The sequence below is a fragment of the Cephus cinctus genome, unplaced genomic scaffold (genome assembly GCF_000341935.2).
Source record: "Cephus cinctus unplaced genomic scaffold, Ccin1 Ccin1_scaffold0421, whole genome shotgun sequence".
NCBI lineage: Eukaryota > Metazoa > Arthropoda > Insecta > Hymenoptera > Cephidae > Cephus > Cephus cinctus.
In genome coordinates, this window is record NW_014333104.1 from 11,688 (window position 1) to 35,646 (window position 23,959).

Below are 23,959 nucleotides of genomic sequence, written 5' to 3' on the forward strand. Positions count from 1 at the left end.
AATTGATCCTACTTATTGGATTAACCAAAAATTATATTTTGTAATACAATTCTGTTTTGAATTCACATTACTCAAAATTCATACAATATTGAACACTGTTCTGCATTTTACACAGACTACGCTTTGCTTATTTTTCTTTGGTGCAGCTTTATAACTTCAGAAGATAAATACTAATACCCGGACGTACTGTATCGTTCACAATTTTCCTTCGTTGTAATTAATTATACGAATCCCTCAAAAAGCGACTGAGCAGATAGATATTATATTGTTGTACAGCAATTAGAACGAAATAATAGAAAAAGAAACAAAATAAATCAAACTCTAATCGCAATTTTATTTATTGTAGACTGATTGGTTATTTTTATGATATTTTAAAATATTGTTAAACTAACTCATAGTATAAGAAATCTGGATAGTCTCATGCAAGATCTTTTCCTCCTCCTCCTCTAGTATTTCCAAATACTTGTTACACCTATATAAAATTTCTATGATATATCACCACTATGTAAGAAAACATACGATCTTCTTTCTTTTTTATTTTTCATCCCCGAAGGCAGGTGCAGAAAGGGAATCATGTGTTTTGTTGCTTAAATTGGTTTTAAGACTTCCTTTATAGGATTTGTGATGTTACGTGTCTATAAAGTTAAACTCCGATGATTACAGTTGCAATAGTTAGAGGAAAATTGTAATTTGTGAATATAAGAGGAAAGAGGAATATCTATTCCCACTTCGCTTCTTAGCAGAAACCTCAGTTACTGTCCATTATTCGGTCTCGATGTCCTGAAACTATCAGGGTTTAACCGAATTGCAATATATTTCTTTCATTCTTTCTTTCTTATGACTATGAACCCTTTGTCTTATTTGTAAAAATCTATTCTAAGGAAATCTGAATGTTTCGTTCTAAAACCACATTATGTGAAAGGTTATTGAACACTAAACATTTTTATGTTAACATTTATGTACTGAATTTAACAGGTAAACTTTACACTCTGAATACTATTCAGAAATGAGATTCATCTTGTATACATATCTCAGAGCATTTTATTTCTATACAATACAAATAGACAGTTGCAGTATTAATGATTTAATATAGATGTATAAAGTTCCTTTTACATTTTATAGCCTCTCATACGCAGTCTTTACAAAAAAGGTTCAAAATTTTAGAGAGGAAAATCAAAAACAAAATAGTATCTCTGTTATATTCTTTATGTTGACAACAATAAAGAACAACAGTTTTTGATAATAATCTTTCTAATACCATAACATTAGAAAAAGGTATGGAATGTTAATTATCGTAACATAAAAATTATAAAATATTCTGACCTCCAATCAACGCATGCACGATTGGACTAGACACCCGTACCAACGCGAAACATGTTAAAACAAGTGATGATACATGTATTATTCACAAGTAAAGAGAAAACTCTTTTTATGAACAATGTTCCGTGTTAAATGCATTGTCAAAATTATTACTGAGACAATCTACAAATAACAGAATTGACTTATTTAGAAGCTATTCTAAACAATCTATCTACGAGTATATTCCATAAACGAACCATGATTACTGTTATTAAATTTCAGCTAATTGCGTTGGCTATTTTCTATCATTAGCCAATGAAATTCAAAAACCTTAACTATGGTTCAGTCGTGGAATTCACCCCACGTCTATGTCGCTGAGTATAGAATGCGTAAAAAATTTCGCTGTTACACGAGAAGTAAAATAATCTTCAAGAAAAGGTGTTTGTCCATTATCTAATATATAAATACATTATTCTGTTTGATCTCCAATAATTACATTTGATACTTAATTAGTTATACTTATTGCGGATGAATGCATTTTCACTATAAATGCGTAAAGCATATCCTAATACTAATAGTACCATGTATGCTGGAATAATAGCGAGTTACACGTCTTTCTCTTTTTCCCTAATTTTAGAATTCAATATATAATTTGTTCTATTATCATACTACAGTACAATGATCGGTATTGTGAGAGTGTACTGTAATAGGACGAGAATAATTAACAGCCTTCTAACGATAATCTTTGATTAATGTTCTCTACTGTAGATTTCATCTGACGCAATATATCATCTGCGAGATCATCAACGTTCGTGTATCGGACTTTGAAGAAATTAAATATATCCTCTAGGAACTCGTTTACCTGGTCCCGGAAGTAATGGCATGTAGAACGAAGACTTCCTTCGGGACCTAAGAAGCCCCAAACCAGGACCGGTGAGACTTGTTCTGAGATTGAGTAAAAATGTGCTAGGAAGCCACGATCGTATTTCAGCATTTGACGCTTGCCCATGAGAACAGACCAGACAGCTGTGCCGATGGCCTTGAATAAAATTTTCGTTATGACCTCTGTATCTATGATTTGTTAGCCTCTGCATGACTACAAGAAAGGGCTTACTGTTTCTCGGAAGCTTGCAGAAATCCACCTATTCTGAAGTATAGCCTTGATTGATGATGGTGGCTTTTCAATTTCCTCGAATGCATCCAACAGAATGAAGTCTATGAGAACATCATAGAAATTAATGCACTTAACACCACGATTAAATAATTCTTCCTGCATCATAGCATAAGAGTTAGGATTCTGTAGGAACTCCATCATTCTCTCATAGTGGGTCAAGTATTCCTTTGGATCCTGAATAACAAAAAGACACTTATGCTACGATAATCCTCGACTTATTTTTAGAATAAAATATTGTCCTTTGACATGGAGCATACTCTGTCTGCATAAACTATTAGGTCGCTGATGACCTGGCGACCTACGTCCGCTATCCATGAGGCAGCAGCCGACCTACTAAAGAGCCTGGAGAACGCTTCACGCAAACAGTGAACCTTAGCCAAATATTCTACATCTGATCCACACTTCACAAGCTCCGTGTGAAATCTCCTGTAGAAGAGCACAAGAGAGTGAAATTAATTTATGCTGGAGACTATTTAGCAATTATTTCAATTTACCCCGCACCTGCATGGAATTCCTTTGTCTGCGTGCAATTTTAGCGCAGTGTGGTATAATTTTCGTTCCTCGAGGTGAGAAAAGAATTTTGAAAATTCCTCAAACTCGCGTAAGTCTGCCACCTGGAATATAATAAAAAAAATATTTGTAATAAAGATAATAATGATTAATCAGAGCATAGTAATTAAATATAAAATACATACGCCGTCTCTTGCAGACGCAAACGACTCCGGCGACGATGCAACTTCAGCTTTGTCCTTAGCCGATAACCGTGTTCCAGCTGCTGAACGTTTATAACTCTCCTCGCTGACCTCACTCTCATTTCGGAAGAGCACAGAATGCTACATAACCAATGATACAAATATTAACAATATGAGAAACAGTCTCTATGAGAAAGTGCAAACTGCAACTATCATTGCAGAAGTTAATGCAATCAGCTGCCAATGAGGTACTTTCTTCAGGATGCAAGATGACGTTAGACACTTGTTAAGGTTTAAAATGACTCATAATTGGACTAATTGCTAATTCTCGTTACCAGCTAGATTGAATCAGTTAATACATTTTTCTGTTTGCGAAATGATAATTGCTCCAGAGGGCGTAGAGTGCAAAATACTCATTAACATTAAGCGGCACCAGGTTAGTAGCTATTGATGAATATTCGAGTGAATGTTCAATCGTCATTAGAAATAACTAGAATTTGACTGAAGATAATCGTGCAAAACAATGTTTTACCTGATCAATAAATAGGAGCTCAGCATTACTCTGTATTTGATAGCCCAAGTCGAGAAGTTCCTGTACATCATGCGTGAATGCTGCATCGGCCTTGGATGGAAGTGCAAGTGCATCGTTGCTGAGGGATGAACTGAAGGCCGTAAGTGCATCCTCCCAGCAATAAAGGGCCTTCTCAAGTGCCTCCAGCCCTGTACCGTTGATTCACACTGCGTTACACATCCGTTTATTTCTAGAGGTTACCGACGCTCTCGCTGATAGCGAAATTGCTTCAACGATGACACGGTCCATTCGGCCCAATTGTCTTGCGAGTCAACCAGAGACCAGACCAAAAGCTAGTTCATCGGTAACTTCTAAGGACCAAAGTGAACAATGCGCGAACCAATTTCATAAAAAATCTAAAGAGTCTTGTAGTCAATAATTTGAAAATAAACCAATCTGTTGCATGCAACAGATGAGACGATGAATATTCATCAGTATCATTTCTGAGAATATTCTCAGCAACTCATCAGGCTCACTAGACATCTTAAAATGACATCATACATCCATGTCCTTAGATCGTGCCGTTATTTTAAATCATGTCAAAGCCTTGAGCTCCATATTGCAAATGGCTTGACCCTAAAAGATAGAAATCTTCTTATTCGTCATTTAGCAATAACCATGCTAAAATACAGTCTAATAAATTGCATTTAATGACACCGCAATGTTTATTCACAGATTAAAAGAAGTGCCGATGGAAGGTGAAAGACCCTCAAGTATTTCATGGTTTGCGTTTTTAATGATGCGTACTTTCTACGCCAATTACTCTTGCCTACTTCCTCTGCATTTTCTATTTCATAGTTTCTGCAGCATCAGTAACATTTAAACTCTGTACCAATATTACTGTCGCTGTTAGCAAAGCTTAAAATTAAAAAAATGTTCTAACTTAAAGCATTTTTATTTTCAACTGATGAAGAATATCAATGGCATTGACCTACGACAAATTAGCTTTGTAAAAAGAAAAAAGCTGCATTTTAAGAGCTGAAGTGAATTATAGGTTAAATATTGATCAGACGTTCCAACGTAATAGAGTTCACTAGGTCACGTCGGATCAGGTACTGATACATAAAGGGGTACGATTAATTAATTTTTGTCTATGCCTTAATGAATTTATTAAAATGATACTTAAAATTAATAGTTGATTAAAGAAAAAGTATCATTAGATATTAGAAAGTCATACAACGAAAAAATATGTTCTTCTTGTTCGTTGCTGTTTTATTTATTTTTCAACAGGTGTTCTGCGTGAGCGTGGCATAGGCTGTGGGAGTGCGATATTACCAAGCGACCTCTTTAAGGGTTGTGCAACCCCCATAGGCGCCACAGTGTCGCAATAACAGCCCCGTGACCCGTCTGGGTCAGATTGATCGTAAAAGATGCTCTGGCGCCATTTAAAAATCACTATCTTTTTTCTTTGATTATTCTTTTTTTTAAAATTTGATGCATATTATCGACATGTGCCGTCAAATATTCGAAATATACTTAATACAAATTGATAAACGATACGAGTTAAGAAAAAAATTAAAAGTTTTTATGGACAAAAATGTTTCTGATCTTTTTTTAAGTGCCAGATAATTCACCGTTTCAAGAATATTACAAAAAGGAACAAAATTTAAATCAATTTTCGTAATGTTACTTTCACGTATACAGTATTCGTCCATTACTGAAATGCTAAGTAAACTTCTGTATCTTTTATAATAATGCCAATAGAATTACGTAAATAAATCGTGTTCGGATACTTTATCGAAAACATTTTACCAATAATTTTTTATCGAAACGGACATTTGATCGAAAGTTCGAACACAACCACGTATTATTGCTTTACCAGTGCATTTAGAACAATTTCAGAATGCATGCTCTTATGCGTTTTCCCCTCTCTCAAGGCTGGTGTAATGTAGGTCCTCATCGTCGGAGGTTAGGTTCACTTTTAGATTTTTCATTATAATTCAATGGGAGGGAGGCGATTCCTGCATATTCGACCTAACGCAAATAACTCTATAGAGTGATTCCTTTCTTTATTCGCAAAAAATTGTAGTTACATTTTGGGTCATATTATAAATATTTTAATAGGATTTTGATGATTTTCATCGATTTATGGTCAGATGGACTCCGACGGAATAATGTAGACCGCTGTGAAGGGCTTGCCAATAGCTGGAACTCAAATGCTCTAATGAGTTAAGATAACTTTGAATAAACGGTGGTTTAGAAGAAGTTAAGATTGCCCATTGCTTTCTACTTTCTTTTATGAACAATTTTTGTATACCTATGGATGAATACGAAAAATAGCATTAACAAAAAATATGATTGAAAACCCAAGAAAAAGAAGAAATTATAAAAGGGTAAAAAAAATTAAAAAAAAAAAAGAAAACAAATATGAAAAATTGGAGTAAACCAAATAAACGTATGTGCACAACCGACCTAAGATTATTCAAATATGCAAAATGATTCGATAATGGTGATTTAATTGACAATGCTATTTAGATAATATTAGAAAAACAATCCGATTCGATCTACGTGGGCAAAACCGGTTTCTGTTTTTCTTCCAAATACGTAAGAATCGACTACTTCGATGCCCATATTTTGCATCCTTGAAAAAACATCACACAAGTATCCGTGTGAATGGATCCCAGCATTTGGCGTATCTCTAACTCATGCAGCGGCTATGCGTGCTTCTACTAAAGAAAGTTAAAGTAGTCTTTGCCTTTTACGACAATGCCGGATAAAAATTACAAAAACAAACACACCCTATTCTGGCTTTGAGAATGACTTGGTAATTTTCGCGTGTTCCCCAGACATTTCTTAGTGAGTCATGCATGCAGTTATCTTTGTATATAGAATACATCCAATGCATATGCACAAGCACGTATGGATCAGTGCATGCATGCTCATTATCGAGGATGCCATGACAATCGCTAAAGAAAAAGTCAGCAGAGTAGCGAATATCCTCTTGATTACTTCGTGGAATCGTGTATAGTGTAAATATATGAGGCTAAGGTGACGCCGTAAAGGAACATGCAAAATACCGTATGAGTGACGTCATACAGTCAGTTGAAATCTCTCCGAAAACGTGTACATAAATATGCACGTACGTAGGTACTTTAGGACAGATGTTCGCGATTTTTATCATCATCAATGAAATTTAAGAATCAAGTAACTCGTAGGCCGATCATCGAACCAACTCATACCGTATAATTTAATTTTCCCGCGTGCTTCAAGCTACTGCGTGTGTAATCAGAATTTCCGGATGAATCAGCCGATTACCGATCTTTAGAGTTACATAAATCCATTCTTGGAATAAGATCAGGCTATGGATCAAGAATGTATATTCTTAAGGTAGAGAATAGTGGAGGTTAAAAAAAAAGGAGAGGATAGAACGGAAGAGTCCAACGACTCCCGGAAATCCCCCAACGTCATGGCAGGATCAATAGGAAAGTAAGGCCAGACTCTTCCGCACAGTTGACTAGCAACTATCCCCTCGTAAGATACATACATAGACCCCAGGAGCCAAAATCTAATGAATAAAGGAAGGACGTAGTAGTTAGTGAATATAAACCCCTCAGCGTGACACTTTTATAGCTACGTCAAGGGGTGGTTGTGAACAATCATAAATTCGAATAAGTGGGGATAGAAATTTAGAATAAAAATAAGTGGGCTAATGCCGATATTAACCATCATGCGTAAGGATAAATGCTAGGTAGAGATGTAGCTATAAGAAAATACAGTAGTAGGAATATCTTAGGTCCTTGCAATAACCAGCTTCCCCTCACCAACCGGACTCCAAGAAGCAGAGATATATGACCAACTGGTCAGGGTGGGGCGGCGGCAGTAGGAAACTAGTATGGCATAGCTGAAGGGTGGGGATACTACACTACAGGGTAAGATAGAAGTGGTGGGGGCTCGCTGCCGGCTGGTCGGCGTCAATAATACCGAAGTGACGTAATCCTAATGGGGGTACGTTATTGGAGGATGTGTCATCCAATAGGGAGAGGTCGATGCAGCAGCTGGGTGGCGCGCACTCCAAAGACACTGTCGGCGTGGATAGGATCGGATACGGGAGGAAAACGGTTCTACAGTTTTGAGAAACGAATTTAGTAAAACAAAAATTCGTAAGGGAATCGCAGTGTTGACGTATATATTTTCTCATGACAGTGCTTACGACGCCACGTGCTTGGTACCAGACCAGAAACATCAATTCCGGTATCCTGTTAAATCATCAGGATATATCGCATTACGTTCGTGTATACCCGCGTACCCTCTAGTGGGAGCAGAGAAAGGACCTGGACAAACGGGATCGCTCACTCTCGTGTACATTCGGGCCTTGGCGCTGTCGTGTAACCGTGTTTCGAACTCAGTGGCGTTCGCGGTTCTCGTGCGGTAGGAATATTACGTTACGTTACGTTAGCGTGCGCGATACCATTAAGGATTGTTAAGGAAAAATTCATTAATAGCTTTCCTCTTTCCTGCGCTGTCGTCGACTATTGTTGTTCTTATTATTCCTTAGCCATTTCTTCGTTCCCTGCTTTTACCGTCTTTATCAGGCCCGAGGATCTGTGTCTTCAAAACTGAACGTTGTGATATTTGACACGACACAACAGGAACGTGATTAGCTACCGCCGAGCATCGGATTAACTCTTTTCAATCTTCTTATGTGGACAACGTTGCAAACGTAAGTATATATGTCGGGTGTGTCCTACACTCAAGCTCCCTACCCTCGACGGAGATTTTGCCTCGCTATTGTCATTGCGACGACCGTGGGAATTTTTCATTGCCAGCCTTGTGTTCGCTCTCATGGGAATGTGTTAGAAAGAATTTGGACACTATGTCATGTACCGCTTTTATAGGGACACGACTATCGCACAATATGTATAACGTTGCAACGTGTACAGCAGACCAAACTGATGTTTTTAAAATGTCTCGTATTACGTTTGATTCAATATTCTAGGAATTAATTAATGTTTCCATCGATCAAACGATTGTCTGCTTTTAAGTAGGTATAATGAATCCATATGAGATCAAGTGCCAAATAGAAAATTAAAGTTCTCCTATATCACGGAAACACATTTTGAACGGTTATACTGAAGGTTTTATAACTTTCAACTGTTCTGACATAAGATACATCGAAGTTAAGAATTAATCGCGGTGGAATTTACAATAGCGTTTAAGAAGTTGGTAATACCGCCTGTCATGTTTTAACGTTTATTGTAGATATCTGCCAATTATATAACTGCTAAGAATTAAAGTAAGAGAACGTTAACACTAGATTTACCATCTATTTATTCATTTTGACTGGTACTGGTATAAATGTCAATAACAAAAATTATATTTGTTACTAATGTATATAAAATAACATTAAGTTTATAAAATGTATTCTATACTTATAGCTACAAAAGTCATAACATCATTTCTGAAATCAAATGATATATGTAGTAGGAATTTTGAATTGAAATTGCACGACCAGTGAAAATGACTGGTCTGGTAAATCTAGTGTTAAGGATATTCTGTGTACTCGTGATATAAAGCTACCCGACAGACATTCTCTAGTCAAAATAGAAACGAGGTTCACATTCCATATAGATTTCAGAATATAATATACAAAGAAATTAGCAAACACGTTCATAGAGTATAGTCGAAATATAGAAGTATTGCAATTAATAGGCTTACTTAATTGTCCATTTTTAAACGTATTTACCAGACAAAGTCAACCGTGTACCCTTTTAACAAAATTGCTATAGCATCAGGGAAGCAGTACGATATGTTACCCTTTCGGTAATCGTATATATTTAGTATCCGCATGGAGAATTATCCGATATTGATGCGCGTTAATCGAACAGTCGAAGGTCACGAAGCCCTGCAGGTATTTTTAACCCTTGACACTGAATATATAGACTCCTATACTCGCTTTAATACATTCTGAAAAATATTTTTCTGTGTAACTCGGTGATCGAAAATAACTACAGAAATCCATATTTACATTTCCTCTTCATTGCACAATCAATGTTGTATCACTACGCGATACGTATTCGCAATACAAGAAAATATATGATAAAATCTAGGTATGCGGAGTTGCAATATTTTGAAGCGCAAGCATTCATGCATATTACATTGGAACTACGTCTATTCCGAGCAGTTCGCGTTTATTAACATAAATAGCGCTGTTAATGCCATGAGAAAAGAATCTGGCTTGGGGATTCCAGATCCGCAGGTGACCTTGCGTTAAGCGTACGGTTGTACACGTGGAACACGGCAAATGATCAGTGCACGCTCAATTTCCTGGGGGATTGCGCCGCGCGGCGTCGCGACTGTATATAGGGTAGTGTATTCATACACACAGTTACAAAATGCATATACAAGTTCACGCGTGCGATTGAGATTGCGCCAAGTACTTTATGCGCGCCCTGCGCACATTATATGCACATTAATGCAATCAGCTGGTATATGCTGCCACTGCTGGTGGTGGTCCGTTATTAGGTAATAGAAGCCCATTAAGAACGGATCGAGTCATTGAGCCTAATAAAAATGACATGATTATCGTAACCTCGTATTTCATGTAATTTTAAGGTATACGCGTTTTAAAAGTTTACACCTACAATCAAGCGAAAGCGAGTACAGCAGCCGCGAACACTGTTAAAGATGCCTTTTAAAATTTAGCGCTCAGAAAGTCATGAAGTATTTTTTGGTTTTTATTTTTCGTGTTACTCATGTTTTTTGTTAAGTAGTTATTCTATCGACGAACTAAACCTTATACAGTACGGCGAGGGAAAAAATAACAATGGAATCTATTTTCTTCGTACCACGCCCATGACTATCGTGAAAAGTAGATCGGTCGACGGCAGATCGACCTCTAGAAACGTAGAAAAATTGTCTAACAAAGAGAGAAGCTCGCCTGCAACTTCCAGGCTTCTTCATGGTTACTTGCTCGCAGATAAGAATTGCTCAGCGTACTCGTGGTCCGTTACACAGATCAGAAATAACAGTAATACCGTGTTCAGGGCAACCGAGGACGGAGATTTCTTAGACACGGAAAATTATTCTACAATATGATCCGAAACATTTTATTGATTTTTATTGATTAACTATTCGGACGCAAGCCATTTACATGGCTCATAATATAGATACGCAGCCAGGCTTAGATTTGCTCTTAGAACATTAACTTTGTACTCGACAGTTCCCACTCAGGCGCCAAAACATATGAAAAATAGGGAAATCTGAAGTGAAAAGGGTTAATGTTTATCAAATAGAGCTACTATCTCAGACACACTTTGAAATACTATACTATATCTATGTATACCGATACAGAACTTTTTTTTTCAAGCAAATGATTTACAAATAGCAATAAGTTTAATAATTTAAATAAATTCGTATTTTCCATAATTTATTGTTATATGAAATTTTGTTATAGCCGCCATTAAAACAGTCTCGGCCTATTGTAAAAGAATTTATATACAGTCCGATTAAGAGTGTGACATCAATCATCTGGCCCGCTCTCTCTCCGAGTATCGAAGTTTGCTCAGACTAGGTGTGTCAGTTAAAAAAATTACATCAAACAGAATTTGTACCCTGAGGCGATCAGGGAATTGAAAGTATATTTCAGTCAATCTTACGGAAGAAAAGCAAGTGGCCTCAGGAAGCATCTAATGATCGTTTCATAACGACAATAAAATAATGATGGTTTTATCCGAGAACAGCCTTACGTAGGTCAAGGGCCTCCTTCACGTCACCTTTTTTTTTCAAATCTTTTTTCCTGCAATTTAAAATCTTTTCTTTTCATTTTTCACATTATCTTCGAATTCTTTTTTCCACTCATTTGCCTCTCACGGCGGCCCTGAATAACCGTTTTTTAAGGTTGCCGCTTCTCTTGGGCAATTACCACGAACGCAGCTTCCTACACACGCACGTCAATTGTGCCACGTAATTGCGCAATCGTTCGATACCCTGGAGGTGTCGCATGACGTACTCGTGCTAACAACGCGGTGAATACTCCATTGAGTGGCAACGCTCTAAGAGAAGAACTACGGAACGTCTGTACAATAAAAGAATGAAAATAAAAATAAACGTCACGGAGTCTGTTCCACCTGAGATATTTCCAGGCGCGTACACTACAGCGTTCGGTACCCCAGCCTTAATTGTCGTATGAGAAAATAAAGTAGGAAAAAAAAAACAGGAAAGATAGATGAAGAACTCCCTGAAGTTTCATTCCGTGTGTCTGTCTCGCCTCAAGTGTCCGGCTGGTGAAACTTCTAAAGGTCTCCACTCTCACGGAGATAAGCCGACATGCAAATAGCCTCGAACATGAGAACCTAGACGAAAGTACTGTACTCGTCAGCTAGAGAAGACGAGAAGGGAAGTGGAAGAAGAGACAGGAAAAAAGCATTGCATAAATTGTGAAATACGAATACACACTAAAGGAGACCGTTTCAAGTTTCTGAATTTATATCGGAGTTCGAGATTTCTGCATTTTTAATAGGCTCCGATGGTTATACGAAGAGAGATGACCTTTCCGTACATTAATGCTTGTTAATTTACATCTAGCAAGTCTTATTTTCATGAGGCATAAGAGATGTTTACTTGGCTTAACATCCTTTTTTTTTTACAATTCATAGAATCCTTTATAGCTGTTTCAACACGATGCCTTTACTCTTGAATACATTCACGTGCTTAAGTGATGAAGTTGTTAATTTAGCTGGTTCTCCGTGCACTTCAAGGTTTCAATTTATTTTTGGATTCCATGCGAATTTCGAGAGGAATTCTTAAAGAGACCAGAGTCATCAACGGCTTTAAACTTTCTTCGAGTTTCTTTACGTCGAATGTCTCGGATCGATAGTGTTTATTAAATTTACAAGTGGCGTCGTAACTTGACTGAGAAATATTCCCCTTTAACTGTAACATTAGCTCCCTCTCTAAAGCAAGTGCTTCCACAAGTTATCGCTAAAGTGATCCAACGCGATAGTACCAGTAACTTTCCCCGTAGGGTTCAAGGTTCCGGTTCACCATTGGATTTTTCAAAGTCCTTGGCGTGCATGGAAAAGGGGACAAAGACCCTTAGCGGTTACGTCTCTACCACCCTCAGAGTGAAAAAAGAAAACCTCTAGTAGAGCCTCTGGGGGTGAACTATATGTTTCTTCTACCCCATCCGGTAGCCAGCAATATTGTCACTGCGCACGCGTTCGAAGAAAGAGCAGAGTGCTCTTGACTTCAGGTTTCAGGGTGTTATCATGGTAACGCTGTGTACGCTGACATTGCACCGCGCGCTGCAAATCGATATTTCGCTTATTTGGTATGCTGCACCAGGAAGGTTCCATGCCCTATCTGCCATGCACTTTCTGGCCCGGTCATACAGAAGCCTATACGGTATATACGTATATTGCATACTATATTAACACCCTGGTACACCATGTTCTACACTTCACGCGAGAGAATTGTTATAGTTAGGTACTCCCGGAGGTAGTACAAAAACGAATGGCATACTGACGAATTTTTTACGCTTGACGATATCCCGTGAACTGAATGGACTCTTTGTTTGAGGATTACGTACGCACTGCATGCGGTGTAGAATTTCTAGGTTAGACTAAACTTGCAAAGTACGTGAGTAAAACATCGATTATGACAGAGTCGAGATCACGTAAAATTGTTCATTCTTGCTTTGTTCTCGTTTGTCACGTACCTTTGCGACGGCGTGATCTCAATAGAGTGGTGTATAAAAAATAAGGCTACAGAAAGGTCAAGGGTTGCGGGGAGACAATCGATCGACAAAATCTGGGCCATACATCCTGCCTTCTGAGACCCATAATCGTACAAATATCATACGTACGTAAGTACAACTATGTCCTTGTACGTGCATCTCCACTAACATCGCTGGTCTCAATTAAATAAATTCCGGATGGCGTAGTTATAAACCTAACGGCTACTAAGGTCACTAGGTCACAATGGAACGAGAAGTACACAGAATGCGATATGCATGTACCCTCCCTCCCATATATCTATATACAGAACAAATTGGTTGCATCTTTGCCAGAGTGCATTTCCTCCGTCTCAGTATATTATCACGTACAATCTTCGTCATGTCTGTACTTACAATTTCGTTCATTTTTAAATATGTTAGTATTTCAGTTTCGCATATTTCCAGTCGAGATATTTAAATGGAACCAATTGGAGGATAATCCTCATGATGAATAATGAAAATAGCATTGCGGTCGGTTCTGGTGGGGAGTATACATAAAAATATGTGGGGGTTGAAAAGTGCGAAATTTTTATAACGAAAAAACTATCGATTCGATTTCGATGAAACCAATTGCATTTGAAAGTACTAAAAATAGTAGGAGACACATGTTTTTGCGTTTTTCGAAATTGAAGTTATCATTTTGCATTGTAAGTTCATCCCCTTACCGCAATTCTTTAATTCTTTCTATTTCATCATTCGCCTTCACGATGTTTACAAAACGTGCACAATGACTTTATAAAATTTTTTTTTTTTTTTTTCTAATTTTTGAAGATACTTTAGGTTTGGACAATAATAAGTATCCTATAGTGAAGTTTACGTGAAGCTAAAAATTCCACCTTACCAGTATAGTCTGAGATTATCGAATAATATCACACATTCGTACACGACTTCTATTATGTAAACACCTCGATACGGCGAAGGTAAAGAATGACGCAATCTGTACGCTTTGTTCGGGGCAACACGCCCCGAAGAGCAGCCCCGAGAATACGACACAATAGCCCAGAGTTTTTAGTGCGCAAAAGCGTTCAGGAACGCGTTAAACCGGTTGCAAGTAACATTCCGTTATTTGCATGCCTGTCACAGCCATCCGTTTTATCATACCAAACTTGTTGGCGCATCTTATGTATACGTATACGAATACGACATATTTTCGTGGATCTCTCAATGCCTTTTCAGTCCCATCGTTTCGATATGACATTACCCCAAAATAAGAACGAAATATATGAAAAATGCCTGTAAGGGAAACAAAACTAGAAAATCAAGTATTATTATATAACCTGTCACGGTAACTTTTGTTTTGTAGTGCAGTGCGATGCAAGAATAGTCGAATAAACCCCTTGAATTTGAGGAAATCCCTGATTACTAATCAATGCAAGTGGAAAGGGAGCTATAGAAATCGATAGACAATTATCAGCGAACATGCACGAGAAGTGAAGGGAAGAAGAATAGCTATGGAATGGAATAAAAATACAGTTGCAAAGATAGAGCCAATGCCAAAATCAAGTGCATGTTTTACAGCAAAAGAATTTCTAATAAAAAGAAAGAAGAAACTGTTACGGCTAATAGAATTTTAGAAAATGTTTCTTATCATAGACAATAAGTTAAACAGTTCGGGGCATCGTTGCTAAGAAAATTTTTTTGAAAGAACCATGTAAGTTGATCTAGATTATTTTTATCTTTCAAAGCATATAAAAGTTTGTCTCCTAAAATTTCCTTGACAGGAGTTTAGTACACCACTATTAGTTGCATAGGGAAGAGCCCATTATACGCCAAGTGGTTCTTAATGACCTAGCCATCTAGAGTCGAAAGTATACTACGAAATCTCGAAAGGAACATTTTTTTCATTTTTTTCAATTAATCCTTTGCAATTAAGTCTTTAACTAATTACCTCGTAATACGTAATACCAAAAAAATAGCTTCATATTGGTCGAATGAAAAAAAGGGTTAGAGATTGAATGTAATTAAATGGGCAATATTAATATGGTCTACGCAAATAACAGTTTACCTACTTCAGCGTGTATAAATGTCCTTCGCAAATGAATTGAAACTTTACTTGAACGTTCATACGTATTTTTTACAAATGATTATCTACTTTAAGAGGGAAGTATATAAATGCTTTTTACAATGAATATAGAACGATCTTAACATATTCGTGCAGTAACCAGTAATTTGATATATCTCCATCCAAAGAGACTGCCAGGCTTTCATCATTTTTTTTTAAATTTATCAGCAGTCGGGTCATTCAAGATCATAAGAATAGCGCAATAAAAAAAAATATCTCAATTATTTATAGCTTTAAAGGTGTCTCATTGCTTACTTCAAATATTTCGGAGATTAACTAAAAAGTAGTCGATTTTGGAACGTACGCGTTAAGTCTGATAGGAGAAAACGTGCCGGAAACCTGTCTGACAATCAGCTGCTAAGTCCAAGAGCGAACGAACTGAAGCGAGAGTGGAATACATTTATACAGTAAACGCAAGCGGAAATGTACGCCACACCATTATGGATACCTTTCCGGTACAGTACCAAGAATTCATGACCTTCTTGGATCCTGCCATAAGCGAGAAGCCTTTGCAACAGATGGCTCTCGATACAGTCAGTTAAATATTGTCTTTCTCGACCTATACTTTTACTGCACTGAAACATTGAATTATATAGATATATCATACATTGTTATACAGTACTTTGAAAGTGCAGACATGGGTTTTGTTAAACTTTGATTTTTTAATGTCAGGGGATTCGGTTCGTGAGCAAATTAACGATATACACGATTTAGCACGACCTTGTCCGAACAACTATGACAGTATGAGAGTGTAAGTACACAAAGCGGCTCGCAGTAAAATTTCATTCCTATATGGAATTTTCGATGATTGTCTATGTAATTCTAGGGAAATATTTGGATAGCGGGAGAAAGGAGATGTTCGATATTTCCCTAGAGAGTGGCGATTCCCCTATTTTTCAATCCCATAGGAAATCATTCGCTATCCATAGAAATCTAGTATTGCAGAAACAAATGTAGTTCAGAAAACAAGTGATAGCTGCGCAAGAGCACAGTGACTGCATTGTATTTACATACGAAATGAAGCGTAATACATGTATATAGTTTGAATTACTCCGAAAAATAAATTGCCACGTGTCATTGTCAAGGTTATTGCAATAAAGGAAAATAAAGTCGAGTAAGATGACTGGTTTTCAAGGTCCTGGAAAATGACAAAATCGTACTAATTCTAACAATGACGCTGGTGCTGACGATGACAGTGATGCAATGTTACTGTTTATAGTATATGACACTACGAAACTTAAAAAATTTTGTTTTTAACGATGAAATGATATTTTTCATGTCGTTCACTTCGTAGTCATGCTATGTCATTACAAACAATTAATTTCCTCTATTTCTTTGTTTGAATGCCTTCATGAATCATGATTTCTCTCAATGTACATTGGCCCGTCCAAATGTTGCAATCTCTCCGTTTTTTACCTAGCCCATGAGCATAGATCATTCTTTTCTCTCATCATTAAACACGTTACGTGGTTAATCTATGTATATTTCAGTTTAGTGAACGTCAACGCAGGTTCGACGACCGTTATTATCGTCAGTTTCATTTTTAGTTTAAGTGTTTCCTTCTGGCTTGACTTCTGGGTATAATAGCTTTTCCGCTGTGCTCTAGCCAAAGTTGTGATCTTAACGACAGGTATTTTGGCATCGTCGAATGACTTTCGGCTGCGGGAATCACCCAGTCGGTAAAATAAGACTACGCACAGTAAATGAGAGCACTTGAATGCCAGTGAGACAGTATCACACGAGATCGCGTTAATCTAGATAGACGCCAACATATATGCACAATAAATATATTGCGGTCAATCGAACAAGTCGGCAACTTCATGAAATCGGATAGTCAAAACGCTATAATATCTCATCTCGATTTCATGGATATCACTTAACTTGGAGTAGCTACTCGTAGCGGCAGGTCCAAAAGTCAATTAGAGTCCCATCTGTTTGTCAGGTTGAAGTGGAGAAGGTAAAGACTGTCTGACTATTGATAGATCTTTAATAACGAAGAACCTTTGTGTACTGACTTCATCAAGAAATCTAATTTACCTCGCAGATGACTTCGTGCAAAGCCTGTATCCCGACAGCGCTCATCTGCCTACTGTTACTATCAGTAACAGCCGACGAGAGCGTTCATATAATGTCAAAGTACAACCAACTGGTAACATCAAGCACACTAAATTGGTTGCCAATAGCACACTTCGATCCTGCCAAGGAGATTGTTATAGGTGGCTTTGAAGTCTTCCAAGAGAATGAACGTGAGTGTTATCATGGAATCATCAGGAATAATAAAAATAATGATTAACGATTATAAATTGTGGTCTCGTTTGATACTTTCAGATACCAATCAGGCTGAAAAATCTGAACCGAAAGAACGTGTAATATTTGTCTGCCGCGCGATGCACAATGGCGTCTGGGTGACGGGTAGACAAAGACAGGACGAGAAATATTGTAAAGTCTCGTATCTTGGAAATGCACATTCCTACGAGAGATATGACCTCCTAGAAAATGTTGATAGTGCCGCCAGGGTCAGTTGGCAAAATTGGGACAAGTATCATCGGACTCCAGTTGGTGCCGTAGCCATTGGAAGGATGTTTGTTGCGAGACACGTGGTTTCTGATGATGAGAAAAAGGATCAATCGACGACCCCTTACAGATTCACGCACTATATAGGAACTTTCAATAAGAACGAGAAACTGGGCACTATTACGTACTTGAGAGAAGTTAGTATCTGGAACCTGAATGATGGTTCCCGATGATGACGTGCACGTTTATATTTGACAGTAAGATTTATGTAACCCGTGCATTCGTATTCCAGGATGGCACCGAAGGTTCTGTAGAATCTGGTGAGATACTGGTGGAGGCTGAACCGATATCGTACGAGTTGAATGAGGTGAAGTTGAATTTTGGGAGGAAACAACTGATCAAACGCAGTCCGCAAATCCTTGGGAAAACCACGTTGGTCAACGAGGACAATGTTGCCATGAAAGTTGCCGGCGCCATCGGTTACTCCTATAACTATTCTGTTTACTGGGGCCAAGGACACGCTATACTGAAAGGACTAAACACCACCATAACACTTGTCAATGGGACTAGATTTCCTAACATTGCTTGGGGAATTGAAGAGAAAAAACAACTCTCAGATGTGCATCCGTACGTAAACAATACCTGTATTGTTCACAGTCCCTAAGCTATTTAGTGACAAAGTCTGTCCATTGCCTGCGTATACAATATGCGCGTATAAAGTCTATTTAATTAATATCTGTACATAATTAACTAGTCTTTGCTAACTTGTTCATTCTGTCTGTTAACAATAGAGTGGAGATATACCTGCAACCAGGTACAGGTGTGAACGCAACCTTACGGGCAAATTACACGAGTGTGGAAGTGCCGTATTTAGGGAATTTGGTCTCCTATTACGAGAACAAGACCAGCACCCATCGTCGTATTAGTGGAATTCGTCGCGAAGAAAACTTGTTTGACATCAGTCTAGAAGTGGGACCGATTTACTTCCTAAATAATTTGACTCTGGTACCTACGACAGTACCGCCACCTACAACCGAGCCGCCTACTACGACTAAGATAATATCACCGGTAACGATTAACAAGGATCTTTCGAGCAAGGATGATCAGAACAATCTTCCTAATCCCGATGAGAACAGTATCGTTCATCATAAAAATCCCGACAGCGTGAACGTGCAAAGCGACGACGGCGGCCCTCTCTCCTTAAAAAACAATGTAGAAGGAACACGCTCTGGTACGTCTGATCTTAAGGTCTTAACCTCAAACTTCTTATTATTCCTGATAGTAGTTACTCTGAATAGGATCACATGAAGTGTCATTGCTTGATGGCATAATCGATAAGATCGATGACTTTCTAGCTCCCATTAATTGCAATAGTCCTAGAACTGTAAGATACTGTTACTATTAACTACTACTACTATTATTACTGTTACTACTACTACAACTATCTGATGGAATGAAGTCTGAAGAGAAAGAGGAAAAGATTATACAAATTTACGACCGAGATAATGCTAGAGTAATCTGGATCATTAACAACCGCAATAGTAACAGTTTTTGAAAAAGACAAAGTTTGGTTGGCACAACAACAATAAGAAAAGAATAAGTCAAATAATAATATGATATAATGTAATTGATTATTGCCGTTAAGTTCGTGTAGAGATCATATGAGCCGGATAGGAATCTCTTTGGCTATGTAACCGGATTTTAGGCTGCGAGCCGACAATCGTACTCCAGCTTCCGGTGCTGACATATGCTTGCCTTTAATGACGAGAACCTTGATAACTAATTAATATATTCTATAATTAGCAGATTAGGAGGAAATCTATTAATTATGAGCTAGTCTCAAGGAATGTTAAGTACAAGAGATCGCGAGCCAAGTAGAGAAAGTATGTATGTCCGAATTCAATAGCAATTATGAAGGAATAGTAAACGAGGCAAGAGAAGAAGAAAGAAGGAAGAAGTAAGCCAAAAGTAAAGAGATGCAAAACGCAAATAGTTAATTTTATATGTGGATGAGGTTCATTAATTTATCAGTAATCCAATCAATAATAAGACTCCTGAATTCTTTAAAAACAAAATTCGACTCTGACGATTAAAAACTATTACGCCTACACAATAAGCAATGAACCTGCCCGCGGTGTTTAAAGAAGAATTAGAAGCAATTAGCCACATCCTATTCTAATTCAGAGTCTTCAGAATTTCAAAAAAGAAATTATAAAACGAACGAATCGCCGTATGAAGTAAACATGAAGATTTTCTGAAATGTGCAGAAAAAGGTGAGAGATTTAACGTTCATCCTGAAGGGAAAGAATAAAAAAAGAAAGAAAATTTTAAAAAATGATAGTCGAAGAAAAAATTTACAGAAGGAAGAGAAACAAGGAGAAAAATGTAAAAGAAAATGAAAAAGAAATGCGAACTGATACAAGTATGCTATATTTTTGAGATCGCAGTATAATTTTAGATGTTTCTAAGGTTTGTAAAAGTAGTACATAAGTACTGAGCGGATGTAAAGGTTTTTGAAGTGTTTGCAAATTGCCTAACGGTATCGAGATGTCGCATATTGTTTTTCTTATTTCTTTTATGTGTCAGTTTATCATTATCACTATGATCATTTCTATTTATAAATTGCACCCACTGAGGAAAGTCTAATTACTAGTGTTCTTATTATCCTAAATCTAGAGAGAAAAAACATCGCAATAAGTGTTTTAATTTTACTCGGGAGACCAAATGAGTCTCTATATTTATTTTCTTTCATTTCTTCTTTCTTTCTTTCTTTGGGACTGTATCGCCAATCGGTGAACAACAGCGGCGCTAACATTGTATATAAAAATATATTATTCAACTGAACGAGAGCCTTGATCTAGTTGTAATAAATTGTTATATCAATAATAATTATTTAGTTGGGAGACGTGTTTCTTATGGCATGTAATCTTAAAGTACAATTTTCCAATATTCCTTTTTTCTGTTTTTTTTTTTTATGTAAGGATAATCTTGTACGTCAACAATGTAATAATTAACATTTTTACTGCGTTGCGTGATAAAAAACAAACAATAATTGTTTTGAAATCCGTCATTGCTATTTATAGTTTTCCCCATTTTCGTATATCTATATGCATGTATGTATCTATAAGTTTGGCGATATCAATATGTATAAGGTGGCCTCGATAAAAAAAAATTCTCCACAATGAGAAGAAAGGATCATGAGCAATCATGAGAAAAAGAAGCAGATAAAGAGAGAATATAAATACTGAAGATTTTCGATTAATAGAATAACGCTATGTTTAGTGGACAAAGTATAAGTAATTATTGTTATTAAATATTCGTGATGAAGCTTTCAATACAACCTTCACTTCTTTTACAAATAACGCGGTTGCCGTGATATAGAATTAAAATGAAAAGGAGTAAATATATCGCCGAGTAATTTACACATAGATGCTTTATCCTTAAAAGCAACAGAGCTAAAAGGCAGAAAGCTACTCCCACGATCAAACAATAAACAGTATAAAGTCAATGGAGTAGAGCTACTACAATTGTTGCATTATAAGAGGTACAAATATATGGCAAATATATATATATATATAATCTTGTGAAAGGTATACTTTGAGGACACGAAAAATTAAGGGACATTTACGATAGCAAGCTAATGCTTTTTTTTTTTTAATTACTATCTTGGAACATTACAGCATTGGAGTTCTGAGCTAATCTAACCTAGCATTAAAAAAATATAAACAAATTTAAAGTGACAGTACGCTTTACGGTCCTCAAAAGAGCCATTACGCTGGAAATTCTTTGGGGACTGTCTTTAAAATAGCCACTGTGTAAAAGAAATCGTCCCTAAAGTATCCCTTAAAAAAATGTATATATATACGTATAAATACTGGATGTAAAAACTTGTCGAACACCCTTCAAGGAGTATATTCTTCTTTTTTAGGAATAATGCAAATAACTTCGATCCAAAAATGTTGAAGAATTAATAGTTTTTTCATAATAAAAAAAAGTTACATGCTGTTATTCAACAAGTTGGTGTATACACACAGAGTACAATTGAAGATAATTGGAAGAAACAGCTTAAAGAATAAGTACTACATTTAATGAAATTATTAACACTCAATGGATAAATGTAAAATTTGAAATTGCTTATGAACTAATGATTTTGCATGGCCATAAAGTATAACAGATTTGAAATATGATAATGAATCAGTAGATAGTTATTTGTTCTTCCAAAAAGATAGTCTTGAGTCACTTAAAATAATCCCAACTTAATTACAATTTACAATAGTATTGAAATAACCAGTTTGAAAACTTGCTATTCTTTTCTACCAGCATCTTGAAAATGACTAACTGTTTTTTTAATGTGATTAAGAAGCCAACATGGCTATGACTGAAATTATAAGTATCTAAAAATTCTTACTTAAAACAAAAATTATCTGAATAATTAGGACATATCTAATAGACATGTTTCTTTCAATTCTTACCATACCTTTACGTAAAGAATTGACCATTCATATACTATATTCTGTATTTATACATATATGTATATTGGAAAGAACGAAAGCATTTATTTATCTACACACAACACACAAGGTATCATAATCGTATGCTTCTCTAATAATTGTGTATGCGAATACTGTGAAAGAATAAAAAAGTACTACTACGATACTAATACTATGCGCCTGATAATTCGATAAATTAGAAATTCTCTTGGTATTTGTTTATCGTAATACAATGTTCTGCTGCGTTGTACATTATCATGTAAATATAAAGGCAATGTATATATAGAGTATACATGTTGTTCTATAGTTCTTATGACATTCATGTTGGAATCCTCAAAAGTCGTAAGTATTGCAGGTTTGTCAGTGTCATTTTACTAGCTTGTCATAACAGATGAAGCATATGTACAAATATGTTTATGAAATTGTGTATGCTATAATTTTTCCACATAGAAATGTTGTTAATCTTTTATCCACGTGAAATATAGTACTGTTACTCACCAAGGACTCCATACTGTTGGGGCGTTAGCTTTACATCTCCATCTAAGCCACCAGGAACAGATGATAGAAGTGAAGCACGATCACTTACATGACTCCTAGTACTAGCTTCGCTCCTTCTTGCCCATGAAGCCTGCGATACTGCATCTATTTCAACAATCCAGGAATCTTCAATCATTTACAGAAGACTCAAGAAGTAAATATTAAGATTGCTCGTGTTTCCGCGATAATTACCAATATTAGAAGCTTCGGAGTTCATGTATCTCTGTCGTAACTCTCTGATATGTCTACGTGATGACGCTGGGGGATGTCGCCGTCGTCTCTTTAAGAACTGTGCCAGTCCACCAAGCAGCAATGAACCTCCAGTTAAGCAAATTATAAGAATCTATGAATGTCATAAGATTTAAATTAGAAATATTATATTGTGTATGATCTGCATATGCATATACAAGATATCTATGAATCCAATGATAGTCACTAATTAATTATGACCCAAATAAAAGGTCTGTCGTTATTAAAGGTCCCTATTGCCACTTAATTACGCATACTCTTATATAAGATAGTGTAAATAAATTCAGTATAACCTCCTAGCACGCTTGGATATATGATTAATTACCTTCTGTGTTTTGGACAGGCTTATCGAAGGTATAGATATTGCGTAGCGAGCATTAATATTACCAAAAAACTGACGAGCATCATAAAGCGACATTGTATTTTTTAAATAATTCAAATATTGTTCAAGCCGGTCAAGAATTGCAATTAACCCTTTCACAAGGCGCGGTACAAAGCAGTACAAAGTTCCGTCTTGAATCTGTTTACATGAGTCAAAGAAAGTGTAAATTAGTGAAGAATGCCGACTACAGGCTGGCAACTCCCACAATTTTTCGTGGACTTTCGTATAGTTCACTCGACTCTAGACAGAGCAGATGGCGCTGTTGAAGCAAACGTAA

The 23,959-nt window shown here is 36.7% G+C and overlaps 2 protein-coding genes across 3 annotated transcripts; one reads left to right on the forward strand and one right to left on the reverse strand.

The window, feature by feature from the left end:
- Positions 1-1,023: 1,023 nt before the first annotated feature.
- Positions 1,024-23,924, reverse strand: LOC107267605 (mitoguardin). The gene is made up of 9 exons (XM_015739536.2): positions 23,626-23,924; positions 23,244-23,394; positions 23,013-23,156; positions 3,698-3,885; positions 3,169-3,306; positions 2,975-3,087; positions 2,731-2,899; positions 2,414-2,647; positions 1,024-2,338 (listed from the first exon to the last, which is right to left on the reverse strand). Exons 1-9 carry the CDS (start codon positions 23,716-23,718, stop codon positions 2,021-2,023), a joined length of 1,548 nt encoding a protein of 515 aa, XP_015595022.1. The 5' UTR covers positions 23,719-23,924; the 3' UTR covers positions 1,024-2,020.
- On the forward strand, positions 7,732-22,804 carry LOC107267606 (protein unzipped). Of its 2 annotated transcripts, XM_015739538.2 has the most exons (6): positions 7,732-8,104; positions 8,232-8,396; positions 17,555-17,756; positions 17,839-18,221; positions 18,317-18,651; positions 18,816-22,804. In XM_015739538.2, the coding sequence occupies exons 3-6, from the start codon at positions 17,555-17,557 to the stop codon at positions 19,330-19,332; spliced, it is 1,437 nt and encodes a 478-aa protein (XP_015595024.1). In that variant the 5' UTR covers positions 7,732-8,104; positions 8,232-8,396; the 3' UTR covers positions 19,333-22,804. The 2 variants fall into 2 exon arrangements, with proteins under 2 accessions (XP_015595024.1, XP_015595023.1); XM_015739537.2 differs by having other exon boundaries at positions 7,732-8,396.
- Positions 23,925-23,959: the final 35 nt, after the last annotated feature.

What these genes read in the sequence shown, in the direction of transcription:
- LOC107267606 (XM_015739537.2), top strand. Translation starts at nt 17,555, where the DNA reads ATGACTTCGTGCAAAGCCTGTATCCCGACAGCGCTCATCTGCCTACTG. An exon ending in CTATTACGTACTTGAGAGAA is followed by an intron (nt 18,222 to 18,316) that starts GTTAGTATCTGG and finishes TTCGTATTCCAG; the next exon opens with GATGGCACCGAAGGTTCTGT. An exon ending in CAACTCTCAGATGTGCATCC is followed by an intron (nt 18,652 to 18,815) that starts GTACGTAAACAA and finishes TGTTAACAATAG; the next exon opens with AGTGGAGATATACCTGCAAC.
- LOC107267605 (XM_015739536.2), bottom strand. Translation starts at nt 23,718, where the DNA reads ATGTCGCTTTATGATGCTCGTCAGTTTTTTGGTAATATTAATGCTCGC. An exon ending in TTGCGTCTGCAAGAGACGGC is followed by an intron (nt 3,088 to 3,168) that starts GTATGTATTTTA and finishes ATTATATTCCAG; the next exon opens with GTGGCAGACTTACGCGAGTT. An exon ending in CTGCAAGCTTCCGAGAAACA is followed by an intron (nt 2,339 to 2,413) that starts GTAAGCCCTTTC and finishes ATTTTATTCAAG; the next exon opens with GCCATCGGCACAGCTGTCTG.